The sequence below is a fragment of the Elephantulus edwardii genome, unplaced genomic scaffold, assembly GCF_000299155.1.
Source record: "Elephantulus edwardii isolate Elephantulus edwardi_28Jun2011 unplaced genomic scaffold, EleEdw1.0 scaffold00216, whole genome shotgun sequence".
Taxonomy (NCBI): Eukaryota; Metazoa; Chordata; class Mammalia; order Macroscelidea; family Macroscelididae; genus Elephantulus; species Elephantulus edwardii.
Window position 1 is genome coordinate 4,711,799 of NW_006399966.1, and position 10,021 is coordinate 4,721,819.

The window sequence follows — 10,021 nt, forward strand, 5'->3', positions numbered from 1 at the left end:
TTAAAGGTGATGGCCCCAGCCTTCATCTAACAAATGGGTTGCCGTGAAGGGAGGAACTGTTGTTGTTTTTTCCTGGCCTCAGAAAAGGGGCCTGTCAGGAAGATGTAGAGGCCAGCAGGGCCCCCGGCCGTGCCCTGTGGGGTGGCTGACAGACACTAGCAGCTGTGTGGGCGCCGGGGTGCCAGGGCCTGGCCTTCTCAGTCTAGAGTACCCCTGCTATGCCCCCTCCCTGCTTTCTCTCCTGACCTTTCCACCCACCCCACTGTGACCCAGAGGCCACCACATCTAGGGGCAAAGGGCCAAGCTGCTTGGCCTCCTAGGATAGGGTCCTTCAGCCAGATGCGGAGGCTGGAGCAGGAATCCAGTTACAGCCTGTGGGCTGTGCTTGTCAGGCCCCTGGGAAGGTTTTCCTAGGGAAGCTGACAGTCCAGCTCTTCCTCCCAACCTCCCATGGATTCCTTCCAGAGCCTACACAGCAATGAATTCCATAGAATAACCTCAATTTTCCCTCTTCCCACTTTCAATATCACCAAAATTAGCAAGAACTAAACAGGCAAATGAGAGAGCTGCATATATTAATGGCCTACTTTACATAAAGGATCAGATTTATGATTTACAAGTATCTCCAGAGTGAACATTCTGATGCAGCAGGGCCAGGCCACCTGGGTATGCATGCAGGATCCTTTACGTGCCAGCTGTGTGACTTTGTGCAGGCTACGTAACCTCTCTGTGCTCCAGGTTCCTCTTCTTAGAATAGCTCTTGCCTGAGAGCTTTTATGGGGTCACAGAGTGTGTGAAGTGCTGAAGGCAGCAGGTGAACACTAGTTTTTATCATCAAATGAGGAATAGGAATTCACATGAATGAGATGACTTGTCCAAGGACAGGGAGCTAGGAAGTAGCAGGCCCAGGACTTGAACTCAGCTCTCTCTAAGCACAGAGACTATGTTTATCGCCACTGTGTTGAACTGCAGCAGACCTGACCGCCAGACCTGAGGGCAATTCTTGTCCCTACTAGTTGTTGGCTGTGTGATTCTGAGCAGCATGCATCACTGATCTGAACCTCAGTTTCTTCATATGTAAAAGCATCAAAGAGAATTCTTTCTTTATCCAGAATAAGAGAGTTGTAAAGTTCAAAGGAGATGTGTTTGAAACAGCTAAGCCCTGGACAATGAATATTTTCTGGGTCTTTGACACCATGGCCTTTACTGTCTCCATGACACTCCAGCTTCCCCTTCCAGGAGAGTAGTATCTGTTTCTGGACCAAGTTCACACACTCCGTACAGCTTTATTCTGCCTGCTTGAAGCATCTCCCATATCCTCCTGGGTGTAACCATCAGGTGGCAGAGCAAAGACTCATAGCTTCCCCCCCAGAGAATTCCTGGTGTCTTTGGGACAAGCCAGCAGAGAAATTGCTGTTAAGGTCCCATTGTGTCTGGTTCTGTCCTGATCCCACTGCTCTAGAAATATCTAGTGGGAGAGGAACTCTGACCCTCGGGCATTTGAAATGTCAGCTTCTGAGGAAGTCCAAGAGTCCGAGGGGGAGACTGGCAAGGCCTGGTGGAGGAGCAGACTGCTGGTCCAGGCTGCTCCACACCCTTTGATAGGCACCAGCCAAGAAGATCCAAGCCACTTGTTGGCCAAAGAAGACACCAAAGAAGAATAAGAATGCCCTCAAATGGGAGTCAGTATTTGAGAACTAGTGAGTTTTCTGTTTATGGTGACGGAAAATTTAACAACTATGGTCACAAGACATGATTAATGTTATTGATGCCCCTAAACTGTACACGTGAGCAGTGTCAAATTGGCAAATGTTGTGTTATATGTGGTTTTACTACAATAAACTAGAAGCCCCCTGATTCCAATTTCCATGCTTCCATTCCACAGAAGCCTTGAGCCTCTGGGGTCAGCAAAGGGAAGCAGGTGGGTAGAGGTGAAAGGGGCAGGGAGCAGGTGGGGGGAGGCCCGAGGAAACATCAAGAACTTTCTTTAAGACTCTTTCCCTTTGCCAGGGAGAAAAAGGACTTGGGAAGTCCTCTGGAGAAGACTGTGGCTAATTGGCGCATAAGTTGGAGGTTAAAGAGCGGAAGGAAGATCAGGTTGTTTTCTTTTCAAGTTACTAAGAACGTGAGAATGTCACTTTGGACCAAGAGGAATGACTTTTTAGTGGAGTGTGTCTTTCTTTATATACCATGGAGCAGAGAGGGCCACTGAGACTTGCAAAAAAGATTTCTTTTAATCCCCCTTCCTTTTCTGCAGGCAGCAGCAGAAGGGTCTTTAAATCAAATGCAATCAGCAAGTTTGTCTTTTGCACTTATCCCCAGCTCCACTCCCTGGAATTTGGCATTTGATGGATTTGAGATCTGGCTTAAGGCTTTTTCCAAATCCAAGACTGGGGGAATTTTGTTAACAGTGCAATAAAAATAGCTTTATAGTGTTACAGGAGGCACATTAAAGAGGTTGTGTGTGTGAGCTACTCTCCCTCCTTTAAAAAAAAATACAGACAATGTTTCTTTAAAAGTCTCCATCTGCAAATCCCATTAGATGTGCATATAAGGTTTCTGATGATTAATAGTTGCCTGCTCGGGTTTTGGTTGGAGGGGATCGTGTGTGCGAGTTAACCCCTCCCTCTCCTCTCTCACATTTCACTTCAGAAATGTGTCACTCTCTCCCCACCGCAGGATTTAAAAGTGTGTCTCAGAGGCCAGCCCTAGGCAGGCACACTGCCTCAGGGCACCAGGACGAGCTCCTCATCAGCTGGTGGGGCTGGGCAGGGCCAGTGAAAATGTCCAGTGTCACTGACGACACACACATGTCCCAGGGACCCCAATAGGCAGGCTGGTGTGCAGGGGCCAGGAAGCAAGGACTGAAGTCTGACACAGGTGGTGTCACTCATGTGCCGCGTGGGCCACTTGCCTGCATACTTTCAGGAGAGACTTTAGTTAGGATTTTTGTTTGTTTGTTTTGGTTCCCCTTTTGGGGTGAATTTTCTGTTGAACTTCTTTTTCTTATTATTTTTATTATTGGGGTTTTTTTTCATTTTCAATAATTTGCATCTGACAAGTATAAAAGGGACAAACTTTTGAGGGGACGAACCACAGACACAGATGGATCCTGTGGCCAACAGCTGCATGAGGAGCCCCCCTCCCCCGGCCCCTGCCTGGGGCTGCCTTCGAAACTCCCACTCTGAAGGCAGTGGGACCTTGGGGCTCCCCCACTACCCGCCAACTCCATTCTCCTTCCACCAGAAACCAGACTTCCCGGCAACAGCGACATCAGTGTACCCTGACTTCTCAGCCTCCTGCCTGGCAGCCACCCCGCACAGCTTGCCCCGGGAGGACCGCATCTTCACTGAGCAGCACCCCGCCTTCCCACAGCACCCTGACTGGCACTTCCCTGTCTCAGAGGCCCTGCGCAGGCTCAATCCAGGCCCAGCCGGGGGCTCCCGGGAGATGGGGACCAGCAGCCCAGGTCTGATGGACACCCTAGGAGGTCCATGCGAGGACTATGGGGTTCTTGGGAGCACTGCCAATGAGCCGGAGAAGAAGTCAAGCAGACGGAAAAAGGAGAGTTCAGGTAGGTGACCGGGGAGCTGCTGAGTGTCCCTTTCCACACAGTGTGACCTTGGGGAGGTCCCTCACCTTCTCTAGCTGCCACAGCCAGGAAAGGTGAACAGTACAGCTACCTCACCCCAAGGCACCAGACCAGGTGACCTTCAGGGGTTTTGCCACTCAGAGTTCTAGGATTCTCTGGTGATGGGGACTGCGCCTGAATCCCTGACATTCCTGGGGCCCAGGGAGGATATAGCAGCAAGAATGAAAATGAGAGGGCAAAGACAAGGTGGTCTTGCCTCCCAGAGAGCTCAGACTGAGAAGGAAGGGGCGCGAGAGGCCTCTCTGGCAGTGGGGGGTGCAATGATAGTAGAGGTTCAAGGTGCTTTGAGAAATCAGAACTATCTCTTTTGAGTGGTCTAAGTTCGAAATCTGAGTTATTTGCTGTTGATGTAAACCCACGGAGACCTTCTATGTGCTATGGCACAGTCCCGTGTCACGTTCACGATCACTAGTCTGCCCGGGTCCTCTGCTATGGCTCTCGTATCAATCTAGTTCATTGAGGCCCTTGGTTTCCAGTCGACCTTTCCCCCGTTTTCGCTCTACCAAACATGTCCTTTTCTGGTGATTATCTTTCTCAATGGTGTCCAAATTCCAGGAAGTTTCACCATTTCCTCTATCCCATACATGTGGAAAGGAGAGGCTGAGAGTTTGAGGGGTCCACTACTAAAATGGATTGATACAGCCTGACTAGCTCGCTTGATCTGGTTCTCCTGGTTCCCTGTCGCAGGGAAGCCCTAGTCCCAGGCTAGCCTGTAAGTGAGTGCAAGTCCAAGGTTTCAGACACCAACTTCTACACCCTTGAGTCGAATTTTGAAATATTCATCCTTGAATGATATTTGGTCTCTGCTTAAAGAAGCCCCTTTGGATACAATCAGATGGATTTTAATAACCACAGCTTGACCCCTGTTGCTTAAAACAAAACACTAAAAACAACAGCTGCCATTAAGTGGTTCCATAAGGTTTTCAGTGGCTGAATTTTCAGAGCACTTCTGGATGGACTCGAATCGCTAACCCCACAGTTAGCAGACAAGTACATTAATGTCCCACTTAGGCTGCTAAATCAACTCCAGACCTGTCACCATCAAGTGCATTCTGAGTCATAGTGACCACAAAGGAGCAGAGCAGAACTCTCTCCTGTGGGCTTTCCAAACTTATAATGTTTGCGGAAGGAGACGGACACATCTTTCTTTTAAAGAGGAGCCTGTGGGTTCGAACTGCAGACCTGTCCCTTAGCAGTGAGAACTTAACCACTCCAGCACTAGGTCTCCTTTGCTGGCTAGATCAAACCAAAACTCACTGCCATAGACGGGATTCCAGCTCCTAGCAACCCCGCGGGACAGAACACAGTTGCCCCGTGAGGTTTCCAAGGCTGCCAGTCTCCGCAGCAGTGGACTGCCACATCTTTCTCTCACTAAGTGGCTGGGGGAGTTGAATTGTTGACGTTTCGGTTAGCAGTCGAGCCACTGGAACTCCTTTGCTAAACAGAAGGGCTCTTTAAATCCCAAGCAGGTTAGATTTCTACCCCTGCTTGGCTCGAGATTTGCCATGAATTGGAGCATTTTCTGCTTCTCCTCTCCAAGCAACTCTCAGTGACTTGGCCCCTGCGTGGAGCTGTTCCCCCTCTGCCCCTCTCCACAAGCTGCATTCTGTCATCCAGGGAACGGTAAACCAAGGGCGTTGGGAAAAGATGGGCAAATCAAGAGCTTCCCGGGCTCAGGCAAAATCTCTTTCATCATTCTACATTTCAGTGAATGACCGGATATTGCATTAGGGGAGTCTGCTCAGATGCCAAGCTGCTGACTACCATCCCGCCCCCCCACACCACACCCGGAGCACAAGGGCGCCCCCTGTTGAACGCCTTGCTCCTCGCAGACTCAGACTTTGAGGTTGACTTCTTGGTGAAAGGTCCCTGGCTCACCTGCAAGGTCCCCTCAGGGGTAGCAACTGTAGAGTGAACCATGCAAGACAAGCTGACATTCAGTCCATGCCTATGCGCCCCCACGTCCACTCTCTTCCACGCTTTATTGCCCAGTTGCTCCTCTCTATGTTTTGGTTTTAGCTAAAAGGGAAGAAGGCAGGAAAGATCTCTTTTGCAAGAATCTTAAAAAAAAAAAAAAGGGAAAATGTTGTGCCAAGTCTCTAAACCAGCTCCAGGAATCAGAACTTCAACTTAGAACAGAGAAACTCACAAAGAACCTCGACCACCATCATCCAACCTGCCCATTGAGTGTCACTCATTTAAGCTTGTCACTGTTTTTGACATCTTGTTATCTTTTTAAAAATTGTGAACATTTGCATTGGTTTTTTAAAAAATATTGCACTAAAATATTACTTTCCTTGATTACTGGGGAGTCTCTTACATTTTATACTCGAAGTGCTTTCCTTAATGTTGCATGTTCAGTCAGAAAGGCAGGATGAGGGCCACAGTTTTGGGCTGCACAGTTTTGGGCAAGTGCAGAGGCTCTGTTTGCCCCAGCTCTTAAATGGGACTATAAATAACAGTACCTTCCAGAGAGAGTTACTGCAAAGCTTAAATGCAGTGGTCCATAAATTAACACTGCTCCTGGCACATAGTAAGAGCTCAATAAACAGCAGTTTATTGAGGTATATCAGGTCTGAATTTTTAGACTCCAGAATACAGGGTTCGACAAACACTCCTGTACTTGCAAGGACTGGGGAACTATTTGAAACATACTGCCTCAGAAACTCCTGAGTCCTAGGGTATTAACATGTGAGAATTCCTTGCCATCATGGCTGGCCCTAAAATCTGGTTTTCATCAATTAGGAGTTTAGAGCTTAGAGATTGACTGCAGAGGAGTAAGTCATGCCTGGTAAATCCACCCCATGGTGGGTTCCTGGGGAGGCTCTGGTAGCTGGAAGTCACTGCAAGTTTGTTATAATAGCATTTTCTATTTTCCCCATCTTTTCTCTGCCATCCCCAATCAGCACCTCATCGCTCCTCCTGCAAGATGAGGTTGATGTGCTCAAGTAAATCAGAAACGGGTTCCTTGGGAGCTCTGGTGAGATAGTCTGTAGCTAATTGTGTGGCTAACCCAGAAGACTGGGGTGCCTGGCCCTCCTCCACACTGGGAAGTCCCAGAGACAGCTGCAGGGCCACTGTCCTCCCCCCCCCCCCAAATTGTCCTTGGTACTGTCGTCTTTAACTTATGGGAGTAAGGGATTTTGTGGTGATTTCCTGATGGGGTTCAAGGGAAGGTCGCTAGTGTTTTCCCCCAAATTGTCCTTGCTACTGTGGTTGTTTGAAATTTATGGGGGTGAGGGATTTCGTGGTGATTTCCTGGTGGGGTTCAGGAGAAGGTCGTGCTACAGGTGAATGAGGCCACAGCCTGGGAAAGCTCTTTCTTAGCACACCACCGCTCTGCCCCCAGCACCCTTAATCAGACCCCATTTGCCTCATGCCGAGGCACAGCTACAGAAAGCAACAACTATGGCAATCAGTTTGAAACTGCTGAGTTCTCACAGCTGGCGAGGAAGACTGTGTTGGCAAATAGAAAGTGTTGGTCGGCGCTCCACCCCAAAGTTGCTTCCAGCGCACATGCCACACCTGCCATTCCCAGGACAGCCTCGGGTCTCATCCTCTATCAGGGCGCCTGGACTATGTGTTCCAAGTTACTCCTCTTCAAGAGCTGCTCTCCTGCCATCCCTCCAAATCCTAACTTTGTGCAGGGCAAACAACTTTCCACCTTGGCTCCTGTGCCCTTGACCTTCCTCTTCAAACCACACGCCCCACCTCCACGCCCTCTCACCTTCCCAGGAAGCCAAGCCAATTTACTTGCCTGGGAAACCCACTTGTCCTCTAGTCGATGTCCTCTGAAGGCAGCTTCACAGGCCAGACAGCAAAACTGTGCACCTCAGGGTTTTCAATGGCAGGTTTTTCAGCAGCAAATTGCCAGGCCTTTCTTCTGAGGCACCTCTGGGGAGACTCAAATTTCCAGTCTTTGGCCCAGCAGCCAAGTTATCCAGAGTGCTAATGCACTCTACTTTTTCTTTTCCCATCTCTAACTCAGCTTTAGAGCTTCCCTTTGCCATGAATACCCTTCCCTTACTATTCTGCCAGTGGAATCCTACTTATTTTAAGACCCAGCTCAGAAACCATCCCCTTCAAGGATCCTTTCTTACCTCGCCACCACTGCTACCAACACTCCTTTGCATTCTAGTTATATCTGCACATGGTTGCCCTTCTCATAAACTGGAAGGATCCAGAGGGCTGAAATGACATCTGATACAACTGTACAGTCTCCCCAAGGCTTAAAAACATTTGCACGTAGGAGATGATTCAGTGTCCGGTGGTCGTTGTTAGGGGCTGTTGAGTCAGCTTGACTCATAACAACCCAGCATATGACAGAACAAAAAGCTGTCTGGTCCTGCGTGCTCACAGTCACTCCTGTGCGTAAGCCCACCGCCGCAGCCCTTTTGTCAATCCATCTAGTTGACGGTCTCCCTCTTTCTCACAGACCCTTACTTCACCAAGCATAGTGTCTTTAGAAACTGGTCCCTCCTGGTAACATGCCCAAAGTACGCAAGACAAGGACCCTGAACCTGCGTATAAGAACTCTGGTTGCCCTTCTTTCAAGACAAATGGAGACAAGGCTCCTCAGCCGTGCATTTAAAGAGGACTCTGACTGTACTTTTTCCAAGACAAATTAGTACCAGTTCTGAGGCACCAGATTAAATCCTTGTAAGTGTCCAGTTAACTGACTCTGTATCAGCCGGGCATGATGGCTTCGGCCTGTGTACTGTGCTTCTGTAAAACACATCAGGTTCTGGACATTGTCGCTCACGAGAGAGGTGTACAGAGAACCCATCTCATTGTAAAACCAGGCTAAGGTCAGGGAGAGTGCAGGGGTCAGAAAGACCTACAAACACCCTCCTGTAGGCTGAGCTGACTCTGCAGAGGAACACCCCAGGGGGCACGGGAATCAGAGCCCCAAGTACCAGGTTGTTGCAGCTAGGCAACACATTGAAGTTGTGGTCATGGCTGAGGCACCAGGAATCTAGCTGTCACTCTGCTGTGTGTCTGTGTGCTCTAGTCTAGAAGAAAGGGAGCCTTTCTTTGCATCACATCAAGGCCTTCTGTGGGCAAAGGCCCCCCAAGCACCTGTTCTAGCCTCACTCCATCACAACTCAGAGTGAGCACAGATGTGAGGGCCAGGTGCAGACAGACAGGGTTAGGATCCTTTCTCCAATGAAAGAGAATGGAGAGGACTGCAGAGCTTTCTTACCACAACTTTTCACTTGGGACAGGATATTGTTTCTCATCACAACAGACCTTGAAACTCATACGTCTTCAAATAGAGAAGAAAAAAGAGGAGACAATTTCAGGACAGGGCCTCTAAAAAAGGGGGTTGTTTGACAAAGGCAAAAGGAAGGAAACTCTGCTAGTGGTGAGGGCAGAATAAATGGACAATCCCAGGGTGTGCCCCCTGGGTCACTAGGCTGACCTCCCTGGACCAGGCCTCAGCATGGTGATGGTGGGTGAGGCCATGGTGAAGTGTGCTAACCACACAGACTTGCTTCTAATCTTGGGGCTACAATTTCCTGACTGTATGACCGATCCCAGGTGAGTCCTAACCTTCACTGAGCCCAGACCTTCTCTGAAAAGTGGGAGCAGTTTTACCTACCTCTGAGGGTTGCCTTAACGAGTGAATGAGCTCATCTGTGGATGAGAAGTATACTGTCTGCCACTTGGTAACCCCTCAAAGGTATTTTCCCAAACGTTTAAGTGGGCCTCCTCCTCTTTTCAAAGTCTTCTCTTGATGCTGGTTGCACCCAGTTTGTTGGCGCTCAGTGCCCGGCTAGGCAGAGTGGCCTAGTGAGTTCAAATGGAGCCCGTGCAGCTGTAGCCTGATGCCAGCCCACCTGCCTGACCTCTGCAGGTCCCCAGCACAGAGTCCATCCCTGTTGGGCAGGGCCAAGCTGTCACCTCAACCTCAACACCAGATCTCTAAGTGAGAAAAAAGCCTTAAGGAACTCCATGCTCTGCCCAGGTCCCTCTGAGTGTCCTCTGTCTCCTGCTTGGAGCTCCTGTCCATCCTCTGGTAGAGGAGGCTCTGGGCCCAGACACTGACTGTCTTAACTCAGAGCACTAGGGTGCAACTTAGGCCTCCACCCAGACAGGGTAAGGAAGTTCTGGAAAAAATCTGTTTCTACCACAGCAACAAGATCCTGACTAACTTCCAAGATGGAAGAATCCAAAGGCCCATGTTGTTATGTTGTTATGTGCCGTCGAGTTGCTTGCGACTCATAGCGACCCTATGTACAACAGCCCTAAACTCTGCTCTGTCCTGTGCCAATCTCACTGTCTCTGACACTCCCATCCCAATTATCCCAGTCACTGATCAATCCACCTCATAGAGGGTCTTCCCCTCCTGCGCTGTCCCTCCACTCT

General features: G+C 49.4%; 1 protein-coding gene across 1 annotated transcript in view; it reads left to right on the plus strand.

Annotated features, from left to right (window-relative positions):
• Positions 1-3,102: 3,102 nt before the first annotated feature.
• MEOX1 (mesenchyme homeobox 1) overlaps positions 3,103-10,021 on the plus strand; it is a 29,189-nt gene continuing 22,270 nt past the window's right edge. The window contains exon 1 of the mRNA XM_006897860.1: positions 3,103-3,574. Within this exon, the coding sequence (XP_006897922.1) occupies positions 3,106-3,574 (469 nt within the window). The 5' untranslated portion in view covers positions 3,103-3,105. The remainder of the gene's footprint in view (positions 3,575-10,021) is intronic.